The 23,594-nt window shown below is 39.0% G+C and overlaps 3 protein-coding genes across 4 annotated transcripts in view; 1 reads left to right on the forward strand and 2 right to left on the reverse strand.

Moving 5' to 3' along the window:
* C7H12orf60 (chromosome 7 C12orf60 homolog) overlaps positions 1–1,813 on the reverse strand; it is a 17,684-nt gene extending 15,871 nt beyond the window's left edge. Inside the window, exon 1 of the mRNA XM_028143976.2 lies at positions 1,725–1,813. The gene's annotated coding sequence lies outside the window, so the exon portion shown is untranslated. The remainder of the gene's footprint in view (positions 1–1,724) is intronic.
* The window catches only part of WBP11 (WW domain binding protein 11), a 14,879-nt gene extending 542 nt beyond the window's left edge, over positions 1–14,337 (forward strand). The window contains exons 2-12 of one of the 2 annotated variants that reach the window (XM_028143974.2): positions 757–900; positions 1,430–1,461; positions 2,590–2,683; positions 4,936–5,132; positions 6,045–6,178; positions 6,384–6,583; positions 7,122–7,313; positions 9,557–9,658; positions 10,099–10,389; positions 11,594–11,776; positions 13,335–14,337. In XM_028143974.2, the coding sequence (XP_027999775.1) occupies positions 837–900; positions 1,430–1,461; positions 2,590–2,683; positions 4,936–5,132; positions 6,045–6,178; positions 6,384–6,583; positions 7,122–7,313; positions 9,557–9,658; positions 10,099–10,389; positions 11,594–11,776; positions 13,335–13,768 (1,923 nt within the window). In that variant the 5' untranslated portion in view covers positions 757–836 and the 3' untranslated portion in view covers positions 13,769–14,337. Of the gene's footprint in view, positions 1–756; positions 901–1,429; positions 1,462–1,581; positions 1,939–2,589; positions 2,684–4,935; positions 5,133–6,044; positions 6,179–6,383; positions 6,584–7,121; positions 7,314–9,556; positions 9,659–10,098; positions 10,390–11,593; positions 11,777–13,334 lie in introns of those variants that run through there. The other variant, XM_054719249.1, reaches the window with a different exon arrangement.
* Positions 14,338–22,717: 8,380 nt separating this feature from the next.
* On the reverse strand, positions 22,718–23,390 carry LOC103285110 (histone H2A.J). Its single transcript, XM_008140437.3, has one exon. The coding sequence runs from the start codon at positions 23,282–23,284 to the stop codon at positions 22,895–22,897; it is 390 nt and encodes a 129-aa protein (XP_008138659.1). The 5' UTR covers positions 23,285–23,390; the 3' UTR covers positions 22,718–22,894.
* Positions 23,391–23,594: the final 204 nt, after the last annotated feature.

Raw genomic sequence — 23,594 nt, forward strand, 5'->3', positions numbered from 1 at the left:
CCACACAGTCGTGTGCGCAGACTCAAGCTCCGCTGTCGTCTGTAGAAATTACTGTACATAGTATTCTGGTTCCGTCTCGGAGAGTCAAAACAAGAGCCTGAGGAGACTGGAGAGAGGAAAGCCAAAAAGGTGCGGGCCATCCAAGCCAGGAGGGCTGGTACTCGTCCTGGCTCTGCTTGCTGCCGCGGCCCCCAGGGTCTCGGAGAAGGAAACCCTCCACAGGGTAGACTCGGTGCCACTGGAGCGCGTGGAGACACTTGGCAGAAGTCAGGGCAATTGAGCACCTGCTGACAGAGGCACTGATAATACCTGATAAAATCTTTATAAAGAAGGAAAGGTGTCATCGTAAGGTCTACTACTAAAAAAAATAGTCTACCTCCGGCCTATAACGTTCCCAGTAAAAGGTTTATGGTTTTGTTAAGCGAGCCCTGGCCATTCATTGTCTGTGTGTAGGTGTATGTGTGTGTGCTTCTAGGTTAACACACTTTTAAAATGCTTTTTCAGACCCCTCAGAAAGTTTAAGGACCTTCAAGGGGCCACATCATCTTATTAACTATCCTGAAATCCAAGCATAGGTATTTCCTTCCTTTCTCCCACCTCAATGTAATGGTGCTCACATTCCCTCCTTAATTCCAAAGGCATAAAAGAGACTGCAAAACTGTCATCATCCAGAGCAATTTTGAGATCTTGCTGCCAGGCAGGTCATCAGTTTGGCTCAGATAAGCTCTAATATGCTCTTATACAACTTTTCTACAGGTTTGGACATTCTTATGTTGATCCTGGCAGTTTGGTGTGTGTTTTTTTAAATAAACAAGTGAACCATACAGATTGTCAACATGGGACGAAGATCTACATCATCCACCAAGAGTGGAAAATTTATGAACCCCACAGACCAAGCCCGTAAGTATCTATTAATGAGGATGCTGAAGAGGAGAAGTGGTAGAAATTGTAAGCATTAAGGAATCTATTTCATGATGTCCTAATTAACAAGATCAGCAGTACTAGGAGTCAGTTGTGTGAAGTGATCCAGTGTTCTTGTGGGCACATGATTAACACTTAAACATGCCAAAAAAAAAAAAATTCACACCCATATTTCTAATTTGATTGACTTGCACAGTAGAATTAGCTTAAAGCTTTCTTTTTGTATTCAGAATTCTGAACCCATTAGGTTTGCAGGTTCTTTAATATTTTATGGCATCTTTTTTCTTTGTGTTCCTAATTGTTAAGAAAACAAAAAGAATGTTGACATTTTTAGTTGACAAAATTAGAAGGGTGCTAGTAGCATCCAGTAGGTAGAAGCCAGTGATGCTGCTAAAGAACCCACAGAGTACAGGACAGCCACCCACAATATGAATTATCTGTGTTGAGGAAATGCTATAATAATGGTCACGATTTGAAAGGTCTGTCTTCTCTCTTTCTCTTTCTCAAGGAAAAGAAGCCCGGAAGAGAGAATTAAAGAAGGTATGACTTCAGATGATCAAATTAGCAATAAGTGTTGTTTGTCACATCTTACATTTGGGATTAGTGGATTTTAATGCAACATTTTCAATTATTTGCCAGAAAATATACTTCTTATAATAAGCCATAAAATTTACTAATCCGAAATATCATACAAATGCTCCTTGACTTAAGATGAGGTTACTGTTATGTCCTGATAAATCCATCATAAATTGAAAATATCTTAAGTAAAAATGCTTTTAATAGCTTAGCTTACCTTACCTTACCTTAAACATGCTCAGAACACTTTTACATTAGTCTACAGTTGGGCAAAATCATCTTGCTGCTGCCCAGCATCATGAGAGATTATCGTACTGCATATGGCTAGCCCAGAAAAGGATCTAAATTTGAAGTACAGTTTCTACTGAATGCATATGACTTCGGCACCATGGTAAAGTCATACCATGGGAAGTCAGAGGCCATCTGTACTTGGAAACTGAAGTAAGTAACCTTGCAGATAGCTCACAATGTGTCACATTGTTTACTTGATTACCTTTCCCAGTGAGCTAAAGAAATACTTTGAAAGTAACTTTTTTGTTAGTTATGATATACTACTTTGTTAACAGCTACTGAACTAGTGAATGAAAATAAATGTGATGCTGAATTGTTCGTTTTCCTGGTTTTGTAGATGATGAGTTTGTGACAAAGTGCTTCCCAAAATAAGGAAGGATTTACTTGTTAGTATCATGCCTTAGCATGTTGAGAAAATGTTAAGATTTTAATTGTTTTCAATTGTATATTCTTGTTGCATTGTTTAGCATTAAAATCCTGCAAAACTTACTGGTATATAATTTTAGAATGTAGCTGAAACCTTTGTTTATTAAAAAAGCTAAAATATTTTAAGTGACTGCTTTAGGCCTCACAAATACTTGCCTCAGAAAGCACATCTAATAAATAACATTTATTTACCTCTTAGTCTAAAGTTGAAATATTTCTTTAGAGTGAAAAGGTACATAGTTCTGTTTCTGGTGGTTGAAACGAGATCAGAAACCAAGAAGTTCAATCCCAGTTTAAATAGATTCTTGAAGCAGATTGAAATAAAAACTCCTGAGTGTCAAGCTTCTTGATATACTGCTCTTTCCTTTTCCTAAGAACAAAAAACAGCGCATGATGGTACGAGCTGCAGTTTTGAAGATGAAGGATCCGAAACAAATTATCCGGGACATGGAGAAATTGGATGAAATGGGTAAGACTATTAAAAGGCTATATTTTATGGCAGGAATAACAGTCTGATACACAGAGGCAGGCAAGCAGATAATGAGTGAAGCAGAGCAGGCATAAGAAAAACTAAAGCATGGTGGCATTTGACCTTCGAATTTGGTTTTAATATCACAACAACAAAATGGGGTGGTGGGGAGTTAATTGTAAACTGAAGATATCTAGAATAAGAGGGAAGCCATTATTTAGCTTGAGCTCATTGTTACTAGGTAATAAACACCCACTTTGGCCAGCTCATTGTTTTTGAGAGAAGACAGAAATCTGGCTTCTGAAATCACCTTGGGGTTTTTTGTTTGTCTTGTTTTGTTTTTTTTTTTAATTTTGACAGCTACCGAGTAAATCTTTGAGGCCCCTTGAGTATATCAGTTTCCCATTTTTTCCAGTGAGATGATCCACAGATACCTGACTACTTAGTAAGGATATAGCAGAAATCATCAAATACTTAATATCAATTACCATATTGGGATCCCTCTCCTTTTTTTTCACATTTCAGTTTTATTCAGTCTCTATAGGAATCTTCAGTATCGCTGCTTTGTCATAATTGGAATCACACGAGGTCACTAGATGTTATCTCTCCTTGCATCTAAGGTAGATAGAGAATCCTGTGTGATTCTGCCAGTGGAAATTTTATTCCAATCTACAAATACTTATTTTCTTAATATTAGAACATGGGATTTTTAATTTTTCTTTTTTTAATAGAAGTTTCCCAACATGCATAATTAAATAGTCAACTCCTATGTGCTTTTTAGCTGTCAAGTTTTTGCCACTCTTCTGCCACTTTTTTAATGTACATATTAAAGTGATCTTGATAACTTTTGTTTACAAAGATACCCAAAATATTTCAGTTGTTTGCCCAAAAACAGTAAGTTGGAGTTACAGTGGATCTCCTTGATGATGCATTAAATGGGGTCCCAAAAAAATCCAGCTTCATGTGCAGGCAGTATTATAAGCTTTCTGAAGTAATTTGGCAGAGCCTGTGCACTAACCTGGGCAAGAGTTCTGGGCCAGGCTGCATGATGCCAAATCTTTCCCAGTTCAGCTGTAACTGATCCACTTGTTGCCTCTGGTCTAAATTCCAGTAAGGACGAATGCTGTCCCCAGAGTATCAGGATATTACATTGATTTAGGAAGTTTAATCACACCAGGAATACTGTGGTGTAAGATAATACCCTCTGGTTTTGAATAAATTGACAAGTTAATGAGATTTAGAGGAGAAGATAATTAAGCTTGTTATTCTTTAAGAAAAAGGGAGAAGGGAACACTATATCAGCACTCTAATTACAATATAGAAAATTCAGTACAAACTAATTTAATCAGAAAAAAAAGTATACATTGACTCCAATAATTTGGAAGTCCCTGAGGGCTGCTGACCTCAAAAACCCAGATATCATTATCAAGCCTATTCATCTCTCTCTGGTCTTTTATATGTTACCTTTATTCAGAATACTCCTAATGAATTTCTTGGGGTGGAAGGTAGAATAAGTATGGGAAATGAATGGTGGTTGGGAGACAAGGTCACAGATAGCTCTAGGTTTATTTCATCTCTGCTTGTGAAAGTTTCTCTCACCCACATCTGCATTTTAAAACCTCAGACAGGGATCTGGCCCCAGTTTGGATCGTGTACCATTTGATCTCTGAGTCAGTCCCTGGCAAGGGTGATGGAGGGGGGCAGGTATGACTAACCAGGCAGATTTGGGAAGAGAAGGTTATATGGTAGCGAGACAAAGAACACCATAGTTAAGTGATAAGCCAGACACCTCTGGATATTTTTTATGTGATCCCATTTAATCACCAGACCTTTGTTGTGACGTAGTTAATGGCCCCATTTTGCAGATGAAGAAGCTGAAAATAAAAGAATTTAAATAAAGTGCCCAAGATATCAGAATTAAATGACAGAGCCAGGGATTTAGGTCTCTCTGGCTGAAACTTAACTATATCAAGTCATTAGCATAGAGGAGTGAAAGTTGATTTTTATTACAGTGATGATGGATTAATTAGGTGACATTTCTTAGGAAAATACAATAAATGGCCCTCTTTAAAAAGTGTAATTTTCATAAGTACCTATTGCAGTTCTTTAGGAATTGTAGAATATATCTGGTGCCTAGCTCCCTTTTAAAAATGTTACCATAAAAAAGTTTTATTAAATCATGTAGTCTGTTGACAACCTAAATGAAGTTGACCTTTTTGAGTTTAATTCCATAATCTCCTCTTTTCTCTCAGAGTTTAACCCAGTGCAACAGCCACAATTAAATGAGAAGGTGCTGAAAGACAAGCGTAAAAAGCTGCGTGAAACCTTTGAACGTATTCTACGACTCTATGAAAAAGAGAATCCAGATATTTACAAAGAATTGAGAAAGCTAGAAGTAGAATATGAACAGAAAAGGGCTCAACTTAGCCAATATTTTGATGCTGTGAAGGTAATTAGTTTCTTTTGAAAGAGAAACTAAAATGTTATATTTAGATTTGCTTTTAAACCTGTTAATGGGAGAATTAATTGTTGAACCTTAATCTTGGCAATTTCTTATCAAACTGAACATATACAAGAAAAATTAATTCATCTGCCCACACATTAATAGACAAAAACTGGAAATTGCTCGGGTATTTTTAAATCTCAAAAACAAAACATACCAAACTTCTGTAGTTATGATTCCATTTGTATGATATTGTAGCACAGGAAGAAAATATATGTAGCGGCAATTGTTTTGGGATATCATTAGGGATTAACTGGGGATTAGTATGAATGCATGCTTTTGTCAGAGTTCATTGAATTTTAAATGTCATTGTAAATTTTGCCTCAAAATAAAATTGTAAAACACCAAATGCTATAATTTTTGTAAAGTAGGTAGTATGGGTTCCCATTTACAGAAAAAGAAAACTAAGATAACTTGCTCAGTCATGCAGCTAATATGTGGCAGAAGTTCATCAAAGGCAGACTAATGTTAGAGCCCAAGCTCTGCCACTGGAAATAAATACACTGTTAATTGATATATGTTATTTGTCATCCAGAATAGGAAATAGAGTGGCTTTAGTACTAGACACTTAGACTTCTCTAAACAGCAGCTATTTCAAACCAAAACCAAAAAGAATTCATTGATACAAGGAGAAAAACAATTGGGTATGGTTCTTTTAGAGGAGATAGATTTTTTTGATTTTTTTTTTTTTTCCAGTTCATTGACAGACGGGAAATATTGATGAGGCCTGTTCTTAATTTTTTGTGACATACATTTTAGGTGAAAAGCAAATCCCAAGTTATTCAGCTGACACTGAATTTTTAGTGTTGCGTTTGTGGATTACTCTTACCTTCTGCTGACAGATTCTCTCTGTTTCAGAATGCTCAGCATGTGGAAGTGGATAGTATCCCTTTGCCAGATATGCCTCATGCTCCTTCCAACATCTTGATCCAGGACATTCCACTTCCTGGTGCCCAGCCACCCTCCATCCTTAAGAAGACCTCAGCCTATGGGTAAGTTGCATAATCAAATTGCATGTATTAAAAGCACCTCTGGACTATCTAGAGCCAAAATTAATGCAGGAGGAAATAAAAGACAATGTGAATATAAGCAGCATCTGAATTGATTAAAAATGAAATTTTAAAGTCTCTTGGAAATTGTTTAGAAGAGGAAGTAAATACCACTGTTAACATGACACCTATAAAATTTTCTTTACAGGCCTCCAACGAGGGCAGTCTCTATTCTTCCTCTTCTTGGGCATGGTGTTCCACGTTTGCCCCCTGGTAGAAAACCTCCTGGTCCGCCCCCTGGTCCACCTCCTCCTCAAGTCTTGCAAATGTATGGCCGTAAAGTGGGCTTTGCCCTGGATCTTCCCCCTCGCCGGCGAGATGAAGACATGTTATATAGTCCTGAACTTGGTAAGGAATGAATGTTCCTTTTGCTCTTACAGCCTTTCCACTGTCATTTTTTTTGTTGGCCCCGTTCACCCTCAGAACTTGGGAAATAAAGGATGATACCATGTACATACTTAAGGATGGGTACATCATAGGATCTAGCCAAGTAAAAGCATCAAGCATAACTAAGTATAGAAATGTTTATTGTGTTTCAAATTAGGCTATTCCTAGAAATACCACTTACTACCAATTCTCTAAGACTTAGCTATCTGTTTCCCTTTCAGCTTTGTCATCTGCACTGAATATTATTGTATAGTCACAATGATTGTGTATATGTGTATGTATATAACCTTCTAAATGTAATTTGTTTTCAATTTGAATTTTAACTAACTTGTGAAATGAAAATATTGTCAGACCATCTGAATAGCTGAGATCTACACAAACTTTTAAAACAATTAGGTAATTGTGTTACATAATGAGCATAATTTTCTGTGTTTCAGAGTATCATGTAAAGGAGAATCCAATCATATTATTTGTTCCCTGTTCCCTCCTCCCTTTTCAGCTCAAAGGGGTCATGATGATGATGTTTCCAGCACCAGTGAAGATGATGGCTATCCTGAGGACATGGATCAAGATAAGCATGATGACAGTACTGATGACAGCGACACTGACAGATCAGATGGAGAAAGTGAAGGAGATGAATTTGTGCACCGTGATGATAATGAAAGAAATAACAATGAAGAAAAAAAATCAGGTATGTACAGATGAAAGTTCCATGGTATTGATCAATAAATAGGACACAAACTGAAGTCCTGATTTATTAATGCATCTGTGGAAATAATTGTGAGCTCCTTGCAAGGAAGGATCATAGTTATATTCTTTATATCTCAGCTATCTCAAAGTTCTTGACACATACTAAGTACTAATGGATGTAAAAACAATTAAGCCATGTATATAATAAAAATGTCTATGTAATAAAGTTCACTTTGGGGGGGAAAGATAATAGCTATTCAACAGCATAAAGATGTATTCTTGGGTATTAATAAGTCTATTTAAATATCTACATTTAAATACCTACCTTTAAATTATGTGTGATCGTGGTATATTACATGAACCAGAACCATAATTTTATATACAAATAGGCCTTTGAGTGAAGTCATGACTTAATGGAAACATGTTATATCCATAATGTATGTTATGTGTTTGATTATTATAAATTCAGATTGAGTTAGGTGTGATTTTAAAAAGTAATTATGACATTCATCAAGAAAATTTCAACCATTATAATAGGTACTGAGCATTATGAAACGTATAATGCGTCACACCCCAATAGTCTTAGAGCTTCTTTTGGAATTATTTTTGTAGCCTACCACTTCTGTATTTATGTTTTAATAATAATACCAATATTAGTAATTATAATAATGACAATTTTTTCTCCTGTTAAGAATTATGGTTGCAAATCAAAAAGCTAATTTAAAAGGGTGGATAGAGCCCGAAACTGGTTTGGCTCAGTGGATAGAGCGTCAGCCTGCGGACTCAAGGGTCCCAGGTTCGATTCTGGTCAAGGGCATGTGCCTTGGTTGCGGGCACGTCCCCAGTAGGGGGTGTGCAGGAGGCAGCTGATCAATTGTTTCTCTCTCATCGATGTTTCTGGCTCTCTGTCCCTCTCTCTTCCTCTCTGTTGAGAATCAATAAAATATATTTTTAAAAAAAATAAATAAATAAATAAAATAAAATGGTGGATAGAGAGAACTGGTAATGAAAAATTGTGGAGCACCCTTACTGTGGAACTATTACTAGAAAGTAGAAAGCCCTTATGGCTCCCATTTCTTCTGGGACCTTGTGATCTTTGCCTTATTTTCCTCTTTCTGACAACTTTTTTTTTTTAACATGACTTATCAGTGCACACTTGATGATCAGATCATATTTACTGAGTTTTTACTATATATAAGGCAATTTTGCAGACACTAAGGATGTGGTGTAAACAAAACTAAAGCCCGCCCACATGGAACTCCTATCCTTTTGTAAATATTTACCAAGAATGCTGCTAACACTGCATCATTTCGTATGACATTGAAAAGCGTCTAGTGAATAGCCTTTTGTCAGTTAAGAAATTCCCTCCTAGTTCTAGTTTTCTAAGAACTATAATAAATACTTTTTAAGCATCTGTCGGAATGTTAAGTTTTTTATTGTAATGAACTGCATTATGGCTTGTCTAGGATAAAAGGCAAAAGATTTACATTATAGCTTTTGTAATGTTAAACCATCTTGCATTTCTGGGGCCAATCTTATGTGTTTAGAATTTCTTTTTCTTTTTTAAACTCATTCAATTTGCTTATATTTTATGTTGGCGAGTAGGTTAGTTTTGGTATCATTTTGATATAATTTAGTATAATGCTAGTTTCATGAGTTCTGGATAGCATTCCATCCTTACCTATTCCCTTTTACAGGAAATTTCTGTAACGTAATGTTTGGCTGAATTTCCTTGTAAAAACCATTTTAGCCAGGTGCCTTTTAGTGAGTAAATCTTTGACTACCATTTCATTTTTGTTTAGTCCGGTCATACCACTTCTTTTACCAATTTTAGTAACTTACATTCTTAAAAATTATCTATTTTTATCTGGGTGTTCAATTTTATTGGCATAAAGATGTTATTAGTATTCTTGAAGTTTGTTGTTTTTAATCAGTTTTAAATCACTATAGCATGTATTTACCAGCAGTTGGCACTTTATATACTACCTTTAACCCTTTGCACTCGCTTGCTTTTTTCTTGATTCCTTTATTCTAATGCTAACCGTGTTGAGTCACACTCGACATCCGAGTGCAAAAGGTTAATATGGCTCTCTCTTTCTGTGCTTATCTTCTGCAAAGTTTTACAGGAAATTTACAGGCAGCATTTGTGTCTAGTAATTTAAGGCATATGTTATTTAGTAAGCATTTACTGAATTTTGTTGATGCCAATTCACCCCCCTTTCTCTCCCTCCTCTGGCACCTTAGGTCTGAGTGTACGATTCGCAGATATGCCTGGGAAATCAAGGAAGAAGAAGAAGAACATTAAGGAGCTAACTCCTCTTCAAGCCATGATGCTTCGAATGGCAGGTAAGGTAGGGAAAGAGTAGTGAATCACCTTCTGGTATTTCCTCATGCCAGTTTCTTTATGTACGTTTTCCCATTTAGTATCCCATCCATCCTGAAATAAGTAAAAAATCCTTGCTTTACAAAAGGTAAGGTCTGGAGACATTAAGATGCCCAAAGTTACACACAGCTAGTAAGTGGTTGAACTGGCATTTAAATCCAGGTCTGTCTGGTTCTAAAGCCTGCTCCATCATGCTGCACCAGCACAGATAAGTGGAATGCCATTTGATTCTTCCACATCTTAGATATTTTATTGAAGAAGTCTATTTGGTTGTTAATTTTAAGAAAGCACTTATTGAGCATGTGTCTTCAAGCATCACTCTTTTACTGGCTCCTTGCCTGTAAAATATTAGGCATTTACCTAATTTAAAATTTCCATTTACCTGGTTTAAAATTTCTTTCAGGTCAGGAAATCCCTGAGGAGGGACGAGAAGTAGAGGAATTTTCAGAGGATGATGATGAAGGTGATTCTGATGATTCTGAAGCAGAAAAGCAGTCACAAAAGCAGCATAAAGAGGAATCTCTTTCTGATGGCACATCTGCTGCTTCACAGCAGCAAGCTCCCCCACAGTCTGTTCCCCCTTCTCAGATACAAGCACCTCCCATGCCAGGACCACCTCCTCTTGGACCACCTCCTGCTCCACCTTTACGGCCACCTGGACCACCTACAGGCCTTCCTCCTGGACCACCTCCAGGTAAGCATTTCCATTTATGAGTCAACTAGTGGCCCGTTGCAGGAAGATTCCTGCAAGCGGCCGCACGCACGCCACTGCAGCCGCCCGCACTTTCCCTCTGGCAGCTGCCTTGCTTTCCGCTTTCCCTCCCTCTTCCTTCTATACTGTCTTCAGTCTTCACCGGCGTATGCAAATTAACCGCCATCTTTGTTGTGTTAATTTGCATACTCGCTCTAATTGGCTGTGGGCATAGCAAAGGTACGGTCAATTAGCATTTTTCTCTTTTATTGGTGTAGATAATTAAATCCACATGTGGTTAGAGTGAAGTTATTCCAAAAAATATATCATTAGTATTGATGTTTTCTTATTTATCCTAGTGCAATTCCTTAAAAAATCAAGGTTCTCAAAGGATAAGGGCAACTGATTTATTCTTCCAGCATTGTTTGCAACTTAGTTTTTCTGATACCCACCTTTTTCTTTCAAGATCTTCCTTTTTCATCATTCTTTAGTTCTGATTCTAGCAGGCAGAAACTGGAGTATTTAACCAAGAGTTTATTTAATACTACCTTTTAATATGACAAGTTGACCCCATTTAAAATTTACTAGAACACAGTAAATATTAATCTCATATCCTTTGGTTTAGGGATTATTGGATGTCAGTGTAATCTTATAGTTAACCAGGTCTTTGGCTTAAAAATATAAAAAGTTTATTTACAATATGAAACAACATATAGAACTTCTTGGTTTTTCATAATTTTATTCCTTCTCTACAGCCAATTAAGTTTTCTTCAATTGAATTCATCTTTTTCCTATTGGTCCAAAGCAAAATGACCTATCTTACGTCATTCTCAGTGGTCTTTGTCTTTATGAGTTTCAGGAGGTCATTAAAGCACTTTACTTTATAGTCCATTTTCAGCTCATGTTGGAACCATTTAAAAATTCTTCTCACCTTCATATGTTTCCAGCCCAAAAGAGCTGTGATTGCGTATCCTTTTGGTCAGTGCTGGGAAATAAAGAGGTGATCCGAAAGAAATTCAGTACTCTGTCTCTGGTGCTTAGATATTTGTTGGATGAATTCTGCTTCCACACATTTCAATCAGTTTTTGAAGTTATCTGATTTCGGGTTAAAGTGATAAATCATACCACATTTGAGTTACCTTTATTTATATCGTAGTTACTGCTTGATATATATTTGTTTAACATTAATTTATTCTTATCTTTTCAGGAGCTCCTCCATTCCTGAGACCACCTGGAATGCCAGGACTCCGAGGGCCTTTACCCCGACTTTTACCTCCAGGACCACCACCAGGCCGACCCCCTGGCCCTCCTCCAGGTCCACCTCCAGGTCTGCCTCCTGGCCCTCCTCCTCGAGGACCCCCACCAAGGCTACCTCCCCCTGCACCTCCAGGTAAAGCTTTTGATTTCCAGGCGAAAACTTGTCTGCTATACAGGGTGGGGCAAAAGTAGGTCCACAGTTGTGATTATGCAAACACAGTTTATTCTTGTAGCATTGTTGATTAATTATTGTATTATTTTTTATTCAACCAACTATGAACCTACTTTTGCCCCGCCCTGTATATTTTATTTGCTCTAGGACATATTTTCACATTTCAATAACCTGAATTGACGGAGTATCTTAAAATGGTGTTTTTCATTGCTATTATCCTGGGTTGAACTTGAGTTCTTTCATAGAGTATTTGCATCACTTCTGCCTGTCACTTGAGGGACGTTCCAATCAGAGACCACTTTGGATTAAACTCTCCATTTGAGTTTTTACTTCATTTATAATTTTAGTGATTCCATACATCTACATAAGTACCAACTTAAAGTTCAAAATCACAAGGGTGTTTGTTTTTTTCTCAACCCAGTATCAATGCTAGATATACAAATTTCCTTGTGTTATTATGTGTGGCAGGTATAATTTTGGTTTACTGCACTGACTGTCCTAGTTTAATATAAAGGTCTTTTAAGCCCCCAGCTTGGACATTTTTTTTCCCTCTCTTAATTGTATATGGAATATTTATGAATTTGTATAAGCCATATCATCTTAGATTTGACAAAATTTGGTACTTAATATTTATTTATAAAATTGAAGAAAATTAAACCTGTTGTTCTTGGTAAAATGTTGATGGTATGTCTGAACCGTCAATGGGACTTGGATTCTTTTCCAGGAATGGTGACATATTGTGATTATTAGTTACAGTATCTTATTTCCCACTCATGGAGTTACCATGTTGTGGGGAGGAGTGGTGTGGAGATCAAACCCCATGGGAATCAAACCCCAACTTTGTCTGCACTATACAGCTAGAATAGACTCTTGGGCTGTCAAATTTGAAACTTAACTATTTTAAAATCATATTTGAAACTAGTTGGTGTTTTCAATTTTACTTTATATTTTAAAGTAGTACATTTTTAGAGAAGAAAACAAAATACAGTATAAAATAAGTACAAAATACAGACTAAAGGTGAATATTGTTTTATAATAAACTACAGGCCCGATGCACGAAGATTCGTGCAAGAATGGGCCTTCCTTCCCCTGGCTGCTGGCACTGCCTTCACTCTGGCCAGAGCCGCCTTTCCGCCTTCCCGTGCTGCCCAGAGGCCCAGAGAAGCTGGGGTGGTGCGGAACGCCTGCCTCCCACCCTGCCCCCAGCCGCTCAGTGCCTGCATATGCAAATTAACCCACCATTTTTGTTGGGTTAATTTGCATACTCGCTCCTGATTGGCTGGTGGGTGTCACAAAGGTGGTCAATTAGTATGTTACTCTTTTATTAGGTAGATAAATTCCTTACTATCAGAATATATTTAAGTTTCAAATAGTAGCATGATTTCAGCTTATTTTATGTTAATGGTCCTTTTTTCTTTTTTTTTTTTTTTTAAGTTGTCATCTTGTTTTTAACACCTTAGTCACAGTTATATTTTATTAGTTCCTGTAGTGTTCATCAGCCTGTTTTCTCCTTATTTAGGTATCCCTCCACCTCGTCCTGGCATGATGCGCCCACCTTTGGTGCCTCCACTCGGACCTGCCCCACCTGGGCTTTTCCCACCGGCTCCCTTGCCAAACCCAGGAGTTTTAAGTGCTCCACCCAACTTGATTCAGCGACCCAAGGCGGATGACACCAGTGCAGCCACCATTGAGAAGAAAGCCACAGCAACCATCAGTGCCAAGCCACAAATCACTAATCCCAAGGCAGAGATTACTCGATTCGTGCCCACCGCACTGAGGGTCCGTCGGGAGAATAAAGGGGCTACTGCTGCTCCCCAGAGAAAGTCAGAGGATGATTCTGCTGTGCCTCTTGCCAAAGCAGCCCCCAAATCTGGTCCAACTGTTCCTGTCTCGGTACAAACTAAGGATGATGTATATGAAGCTTTTATGAAAGAAATGGAAGGGCTATTGTGACAACTTTTGATGCCCGAACACACTTCTGTTCATATCATTGGTTCGTGGAAAAAGAGGCTCTTAGGAAACTTAGACAAAAGAGCTACTTTTATTGTCAGGGTATTTTCTAATTTCAGTTGAAGGAATATCTTAAAGTTTAGCCTCGTTTGGAATTCACTGCATACAAGAGAGGGTATTTCACTCAGGCTAGGTTGGTTACTGAAGCAGTTCTGCTGCAAATGTCCATTCCCTTTCATACCACCACTTTCATCCCATTTCTTCCCCTTCTCCAATCCTTTGGAACTTGTCATCTGGGGCATATTTGTTTTTGATTCTCTTGTGTGCTGTGGGCTCTGGAGTAGAGATTTTTTGGGGGAGGAAACAGTTTATTTTATTCCATCTTGCCTTTTGTGTTTATTTTTAATATTTCCTTGTAAATATTTTGTAATATTATAGTGAAATGGATCACAACGTCATTTCCTAATACAAAGCAAGACATGTGGGAAGAAAATGTACAATTCTTTAATTAAAATTATTTCCCACTGACGTAAACTTTGAGTGTTTCGTGAAATAAATGTTCTACCCTAAGATCCTCTGAGTTCCTGATAATGTATAAACATGTTATCTTTTTTATGATCAGAAAAGTATCTTGGGTTTGAAAGTACAGAATGAGAATCTTATTGAAACTAAGTTTTAAAGTTAAGGGATAAAGAAGAGAAATAATTATTTTCCCTCAGAACTACCTTATTGACTTTAAAAAAATTGAGAGGTGTTATTTATTGCTAAGAACATATTTAGTCTTATCCTCAAAGATGACATTTCCCCCAGAGCTTTGTGAACTGATTGAATGGCAAACCTTTTGAAACATTTTCAAAACTATTAAAAAAACAGAAAAGGTTACTTTTCTTTCTTTTTTGAATGTGTTGGATTTATTAAGCTTTTCTTTATAAAAGCACATACAATGAATAAGAATGCTTAATGATGTTAATTTGCATTGATAATATTTTATTTTCAAAGTGCTTTAATCACTAACTCATCTACCCTGTAATTCTGGGAAATTACTTTAAAAGATAATTTCCCCATTTAAGAGATGAGAGTATCAAAGCTGAAAGGCTCATGTGATTAACCCAGTGGCCCAATAGATAGTGTATTTCATAGGCAGACACACACATGCCTGCGCGCACACGCGCACGCACACATAAACAATGTATGCATTGCATTCAGACTAGGCATACCTATTCTTTACGTTCCATTATATCTTAGATCCCTTTCATGTGTACCTATAACATAAAAAATAATATAAGATTTATTGAATAATGTATGAAAGGGAGAAGTCATTGAATATAATAAATCGTTAATATTGTAAAACTCAAAATAGTGTTTGGCACATGGTAAATATGTGTTTGTTAGAACTATATTTGCATTTCAGAATGAGACCTGTGGCTATGGGTAGGGGATAGATGGACTCAAGGGTGAAAGACCAGGGGTGGGAAGATGCATTAGGAGACCACTGCAGGCAGAAGATGGAGAGTACCCAGACAGCACAGGAGGGTGGAAGAGTGTTAAAAGATCTATTTCAGAGATAGAAATCACACGACTGGATTACCAATTTGATGTAGGGAGTGAGGAAGAAGAGAAGAATTTAGGGTCTCCAATTTAGGGCTTGGGTTGTAGGCAGCATCAATAGGGAATAAAAGGTGTGAAGCTGTAGAGAAAAAGGATGGTAGCAGCAGCTAATGGTGTTTACTGTGTGCCAGGCATCCTACAACGTGTTTTACATGTATTAATTAATCCTTACCCAACCCTGTGAAGTAGCTACCCATCATTTCCTTCGTTTTACAGATGTGTCAATGAGGGGTATAGAATGAAGGGAATGGGCCCAGTTTGGGACAGGCTGCATTTCAGATCCCTGTGAGATAACCTCATGGAAATCTTGAGTAGGCCGGTGAAGTAGGAAGCTCAGGAGGCAGGTAGAGGCTACTATCATAAACACTGAATGAGAGAAAATACCAAAGGGAAAGGAACGTGAAGCAGAAAGTATAATCAATGATAGTGATTGATTGAGCTCTTACCATACACTAGTCACTAACTGCTAGATAATAAGGAATTATTACCCTACTTTTTAAAAAATATATATTTTTATTGATTTCAGAAAGAAAGGGAGAGGAGAGAGAAACATCAATGAGAGAGAATCATTGATTACCTCCTGCATGCCCCCTACTGGGGATTGATCCCGCAACCCAGGCATATGCCCTTGACCGGAATCGAACCAGGGACCCTTCAGTCTGCAGGCCAACACTATCCACTGAGCCAAACGGGCTAGGGCTCCCTACTTTTATGAATAAGAAAACCAATGCTTAGTAAACAATAAAATGTCTAGATTTTTATTGGGTTGAGTGTTTTTATGACAATTTTTTTTAATTATATGACAAGTTCAAATCAGGATAACATCGATTTTTATTTGGGCTGGGCAAATGGGAAGCTGGATATTGGAAGAAGGAAGGAAAGTAAGGCCACTGCATTTATTTACTATATACATTTACATATATAAGTAGTATATATGTATGTAATTTTAAAATTATTAGAAATATATGGATTACCATGTTAAAGAAACCAAAACATTGTTACTCTATGAAGACACACAAAAAAAGAAAAGTCCCTTGAACATGAAAACAAGGGGATGTTAGAGGACTCGGATATTTAAAGTACATAAATGTGGAACTGAAATACCCATTGACAGCAGCTCTCTTGCATGGTGCTCAGACACTGCAGCATTTGCTTTGACATGTCTGTCTACTTCCACTGCTCAGCAAGCCCTCTTCTCCATGTCACATGTTTTCCTTTAGCTGTTGAGAAAGGAAGCAGCAGCCCATGAACAGGCCCTGACTGTCAGCCAGGCACTGGTGTTGCTAGGAGTTGGCCTGACACAGCTACACAGTGGTTTATTGTGGAAATTTTCACAGAACACCAATACCAGACAAGGCCATTCTGCAGCTGTGAAAAATCAAAACAAGTACCCTGCAATCATGTCTGGACACAAAAATATGAGAGTTGTCCAAACTACAAAAATGACCAAACAGACCCCTATGCTGGCCAATATGCATTAGCATATGCACCAATTAAAACTTTAGCTTCATTCCATTCCTTGTATCTTATTAGATGTATTTACCCAAAATATAGGTTCCCCTCTATTCCCAACAGTGTGCAATCCTGGGCAAAGCCCCAAAGTTAGTGAACACAAACCCAAAACCTATAATAAATCCTAATACCCTCTTAGTGAAACACACCACATCTCCCCACAGTATGTATTCTCTCTTGCTGCAAAGAGCAATAGACCCATCTTGTTCAACTGCAGGTATGTTCACGGTGGTCTTTGGATGGAAAGCATAGATGAAAACACAGATTCATCTAAAGCACTCGTTGCAGGGACCAGGACTCTCAACTCATGAATAGTGTGAATCTCTATGAGGTGCCACCTGCTCAGGGCTGGGAGGTTAAATTCATGCTGAATTGAGTTTCTGTATTTTGTTGAAGCACTTCAATGTTGAGTTTATTATGTATCCCTAGGAATAAGATCTCTCAGAATTTTTTATCTGATCAGTATTCTTTGGTAAAACTATTTTTAGTCTTCCCTGTTTTCATTGCTCATTAGCTTATTTAATATTTAGTGTTGTCTGTAAGAGGCAAAGTCTGTAGGAAGAAGATGAAGATAAGCCTGAAAAGCCTGTTTTTGAGCTGATCTTCAAGAGCTGAATATTTCAGAAGTTCTCCTCAGACCAGTGATCTTAGGACAAACTGTTTCAGGTGGCCATTTTAACTCTGATAGACTTCTTCCTCACTCTTGCTTTTTTGTCCCTGAGAACTGGTTTGTTTAGTTTTCTCTGGACCATGGCTAATGACTGGCCATTGGCCAAGATCTGGGGATCAGAAATTACACATCTTTACAAAACACTATTATTTCTCCTAGTTAGTCTAAACCTGCACCTCTTCCAGGCCAAACACCTGCTTCCTTTATGTCTACTCATTATCACAGTAATTTGTACACCTCTCTCTTAAATAGGCTCAATTTCATCAGGGATCTTTTGGAATTGCAATGGTCACTTAAGCTTTTGACATGAACAAGATAGTTTATTTGAAAAGTACTTAACAGCAAAAGCAAATAAGCCCTCATGAGCAGATTGCCTGTCTGGTTTGTCTAAAAGAAAGATAATTTTTCAATGTAGGGCTTATCCCTCCTTCATTTCCATAATTGGAATTAAGTTGTGCTGGCTTTTTAATTGCATGGCTTGATAAAATTATCAAGGACCCAAGTTACTATCCAAATGTGCTGTCATTCTCTTTCATGCATGCACTAGTGGCCCAGTGCATGGATTCGTGCACATTGAAAGGAAATTAATTAGAAGAAATATTTTAATATCACTATTCATCCTTTTTTTATAATAGAAGTGTCAACCAAATTCATGATCAACAATGACAGATTGAAACACACGCATGCGATTGGCGCCAGCGAGAGCTTTATATGTATTGTGCATGCACAAATCAACGTTTATTTTTAAATTGCCCGTGCACGTCATATGTATCAGCCAGTCGATCAGTCAGTTGGATGGTCGGACAGATGGATGGTCGGTCACTTAGCCTTTTATATATATAGATATGTTAAAATCTGTTTTTCAACACCTAAAATTTTCTTCCTCAGAGAGAAACACAAAATAAAGCTTTACCAGTGACAAATTCATAACTGCCTGAAGCCAGCTGGCTTCCTGTTTTTTCTTCTTGTTTTTATGTTTTCTGTTCCTCTTACTCTCCATTTCCCTCTATTGAGATAATAAACATTATCTGCTTTATAAAAATCTAGTTTTAGATTTTTATAAAGCAGATAAATCAACAGTGCCTTTATGATTTAGTAAGTTACCACTGTTTCTATAATTTTTTAAAAAATTAAACTTCATTAAAATGTTTAAAAATATATTCAACTACATGGAATGATAATAATGTATTTTTAAATGGTTCTTTATGAATAATCTCATCTTATATTAAAAGACAGTTTTAGTTGTCACCATATATTTCTATAAAGAGTAAAAGTGTATATATCCATTCCAGTCCCATCAGTCAAGTGAGCCAGCTTGTCAGCATTTGCTGTGTGGAAAAATGTAATAAACTCTAAAGAAAGTTTTCTAGTTATATGTCAAAGTATAAGCAATTAGGGGCTATCAAGGAGTGCAGCAATCCAAATGGTGAAAAATCTCTATCCCTTCACACTCTGTCTCCTGGTGTCCTTCAGGCCATGTCCTCCCATCTCCTTAGTGACTCCTCTTCCTCGGCCAATTAGATCTCACAGATCCTCACATCCCCTGTTGGTAGTGGCTGTTTTTTATACTTTCACTTACATATCTATACATATATTCTATATACATATATGCCCCCTGGATGATTTTATCCACTCTGACCATTTTTAATCATGACTCGCAAATTTTTATCTCCAGACCAGACCTTTTGGCCTGGATTCATTCACATCCAGCTGCAGGTATTGTGTTTTGACCCCTGTGCCTTTGTGTATGTTGGTTCTCTGCCCAGAACACCCTGTGATGTCAGGCTAACTCTTAAATCTAGACTTTACACAGATGCCACTCTCCCCAGCAGGCTGAGGGACACAGGTGTCTCTATTCCCTGTTATACCAAAACCCTAGGTATCTCCCTTTCTTTACAAGTAGCCTGCTAGATTATAATCATCTTTTTTTATTGTATTATAACCCCATTTTTCTTGACAGTGATTATCAATCATAGGTATAACATATATGCACAATAAGTTGTTGAGCAAACAGGTTCCAATTTTAATCTGCATGGTGACTTAACAAACCATTAATTCCAAACCAGATTGTCATGAGGGGGTTGGGGAGAATGCAAATTAAAGTTCATAAGCGTCAACAATTTATTGCACTTTTTTCTACTTAGATTGAGTTAGGGACATCCTGTAATTAATAAAACAGCCACTAAACTTGTTATGATTTTCTACCAGATAAGTTTCAGGATTGTTGGAACGACATGTTTACCTATATGAATAAGTCCCATAACTACTGCTACTCACTCTAAATCCATTTTCCCATAGAAATAAGAATAGTTCTATATGGAACACTTATTGCTCTCATTCACATTGTCTCATTGACTCCTCTCCAAAATCCACTAAGGTAATAAGCTCTATTATTATGCTCACTTAATAGATGACACTGAGGTTGAAAGAGACTGAGTAACATTCCCCAAGTCATCCAACTAGTAAAGAATAGGATGGATTTGAACCTGTCTCATTCCGAGAACTTGAGTTCTTAAACACCATGGCATATGACCTTTCAACCACTGGAAGGGGATTTGTGAAGAGTTTGCATGTATTAGGCCAGTCATCAGCAATTATGAAAACAGATTAAACCTTTTGATTCCAGGCACACAAAACCAAACAGACCAGTTCTCAGAGACACAAAGACAAGGCTGGCCCTGCAGAAAAACAAATAAGTTCTGCCCAAGTCACAGCCTGCCCCACTGAGTGGCTTATCTCTGCAGGAAAGATTATGTGTGTCTATAAATACAACTATGGATTACAAATCTATTAAAAATCAGAATTCAGGTCCAATCGGTTTTTGTACTGATTTCTTCCATATGGTCTTGTACTTGAAGAAATACTGGCCTTTTAAAGAAGCAACCATACATTGGCAAGAGCTGTTTGCTCATCAAGAGTCACAGGCTGAATTGACTTGGCAGGAGGTATACATTTTTCACTGTTAATAAATTATTCAGGTTAAAAAAACTCTCAAAAACAGAAATGTTGAGGGATTGATTGAACCTTGCAGCAGGGGAAGTATTTAAGGAGAACCTAAGCATTTCAGGGCAGTGGCAAGTGGAGATGGGGTGGCAGTCACTGCACCTGGTATCTTGCTTGTCTTATCTTTCAAGTATCAGCGTTCAATAGACAGACTCCTGTGAATCTTCAGAGGGGAAAAGAAAAGTGGTGTGTTTTTTATTATAAATGTCTTGATGGCCTTCATCCTTATTTCTTCGCCATGTTGGTAATAAAACTCAAATGTTTCAGGAAATAAAGACTTAAATGTCACAACCAGCACTTGATTTTTTTTTTTTTCCCTCCACCACCTACCATGTCCCCAAAGTGGAAACACTGAGAACTATCCTAACAATTGGGCAGTAAAATTCAAACAAAACAAAACAAAAATCTTATTCGCTATGGTTACTTATACTTTAATCTAAAAGAGTAAAACTCATATATATCCCGTAGGAAATGGTACTTCTTTTAATGTATTGAGTGCCTAATATATGCCTAATGTGTGTAGTAAGTGAACAATCTCAGTCCTCAAGGGGGTTGTATGACTATTTTACAGGAGGAAGCCTTCTGGATGAAAGGTGAGGAGTGGAGTAAACAGCTGGACAGCTGGAACCTGTCCAAGGTACCCTTGGGGCCTAATCTCCTCAGGAATTAGGAGGCAATAATCTGCTTAACGTACGTGTGTGTGTGTGTGTGTGTGTGTGTGGCCTGGCCTTTGTACACCTCAAAGATGACCACATGGGAAAAGTAATCCCAACATTCGGTCCACAAGCAGTGAAGTGACACAAGTGCCAACAGAAGCTGAAAGCGAATCCTTTCTCTGATATCTGTTCATTGTACTGTCTTTTGTCATCAGAAAAAAAAAAAAAAAAAAAAAGGGAACTCCAAGAGAGTAGCTGGCTTCATTTACAGCTGTACTCCCGTCACCCATCACCTAGCACTGAGCATGGCATGTACAGATGTTCAACAAGTACTGGGAAGAACAGAGAAAGTCCATATGGGAAAATGGGCCAAAGAGTACTAAGAATGAAGACATATTCTTTTTTTTTTTTTTTTCCCAGGAAGACTTCAACCCTGACTCACAGGAAAGATGAATTCAAAGAAGTGAAATATAACATGGGATCTTTGTTATGGGCCCTATGGGCCAGCATGAAGCTTGCGGAAAAAGATGAAATGGAAGGGTCAACCAAGGACGGAATAGGATTGCTAGTGTTTAACTTTTAAATGTGAATTCTTGACTGAAATGTGTTTGTTCCTGCACTTAAATCATCTGTCCTTACCTTTTCTCATACCTCACATATTTATTAAAGCATTGCTTTAATAACATACCAGTACTTATATAGGCATTGTTGGAATGAGGCCATTACTTCAGGCCAGTGGAAGAGCAAAAGGGATTTCAAGCAGGCTATTTGTTGTGATAAAGCAAAATCAAACTTACTACATTTCCAGAGGAGTATAATATGATGGAGACAAGACCACTACGAAGCTAGAAACTTGGGAAAATCATTTGAAAAGCTCATAAGCATATGTTACTCAATGACTAAAGGCGTTGCACTGTTATGCAACATGAGTGTCAGGGGAACGATTTTCCAACCTCATGACTCATGCTTCTGTATTGCACACAATACTGGGTGTTTCCTTCATTTTAAAGAAATGTGAACGTAAGTGTGTGTATGAAAATACCTGATATCCAAAACATGCCGACAACAGCTAACAGGTTAAGAAAAATATACGTTGACACTGTGTCACCAGAGTCCTTCTTCCAAGACGGAAAGTTACTCCACATTTTGAAAAGTACGACCGGATAGAAAACTTCCGAACCCTAGACCAGCTGGGTCCCACCGTCTCCTTTCTAGAACTGGTTTCTGAACTGCCCAAATAGGGCAGGCGAGCTAAAGCGTGGGAAGAGGCCATAAAAAATAATTGCCCCCCCGCCGCATCCATACCTACTCTCCCTCTCCTTTGCCTTCAGGCGATCAGGGAGAGCTCCCAACTGTGCCCCACCAGACCCGGGGGTCCCTCCGGGCCTCCCGATCCGCCCGTAACGCCTCCAGAGTGACCCGCGGACCGAAGCCGATCCGCCAGTACCTGCTCCGGAGGCCTCCGGCGGCGGGCCCCGCGACCACACAGCTCTCTCGACCACACGATTTTCACCGACTTTATTGGCCCCCGACCCCGGCGGGCCCCTCCGCAGCCCACCTCCCCACTCGATCGCGCCGACCCTCCTCGGCATCCGGCACGGTCATCAAACACACGGCGGGGCGGCTCTGGGAAGAGCCTTTGCTCGGAAAGCCAGCTCCCCGGTGCCCGGCGTCGGGGTGTCACTTGCTCTTCGCCTTCTGACTCTCCGTCTTCTTGGGCAGCAGCACGGCCTGGATGTTGGGCAGGACGCCGCCCTGGGCGATGGTCACTTTGCCCAGCAGCTTGTTCAGCTCCTCGTCGTTGCGGATGGCGAGCTGCAGATGCCGAGGGATGATCCTGGTCTTCTTGTTGTCGCGCGCGGCGTTGCCGGCCAACTCCAGGATCTCCGCCGTCAGGTACTCCAGCACCGCCGCCAGGTACACCGGCGCCCCGGCGCCCACCCGCTCCGCGTAGTTCCCTTTGCGCAGCAGCCGGTGCACTCGGCCCACCGGGAACTGCAGCCCCGCGCGGGAGGACCGGGACTTGGCCTTGGCCCGCACTTTGCCGCCCTGCTTTCCGCGACCAGACATGCTCACCTCTCGCCTAAAGCTCCAGCGAGCGCAGCGAAGCCGGCGGTCCCGGCGGGGTCTGGGAACGCAGTGCAACACACCGGAACTGCCTCCGCCGGCGCGGGGCTGCCGCGGGGCAGCGCCTTCCCATTGGACGCCGCAACAGTCTCGGCTCCGGTTACCCGTGATAGGCAGGCTCCGCTCCCAATGAACACGCTGGCAGAGGCACCGCCTTCTCCAGTTCTCTCCAATCAAAAGAGCCAACCTCAGTTCTCATCTACATAGCCGTCCGTGGGGAGGGTCTGCCTTTGGGGCTCCTTTGAAGGCGTGG

The sequence above is a fragment of the Eptesicus fuscus genome, chromosome 7 (genome assembly GCF_027574615.1).
Source record: "Eptesicus fuscus isolate TK198812 chromosome 7, DD_ASM_mEF_20220401, whole genome shotgun sequence".
In the NCBI taxonomy this organism is placed as follows: Eukaryota; Metazoa; Chordata; class Mammalia; order Chiroptera; family Vespertilionidae; genus Eptesicus; species Eptesicus fuscus.

What these genes read in the sequence shown, in the direction of transcription:
- LOC103285110 (XM_008140437.3), bottom strand. Translation starts at nt 23,284, where the DNA reads ATGTCTGGTCGCGGAAAGCAGGGCGGCAAAGTGCGGGCCAAGGCCAAG.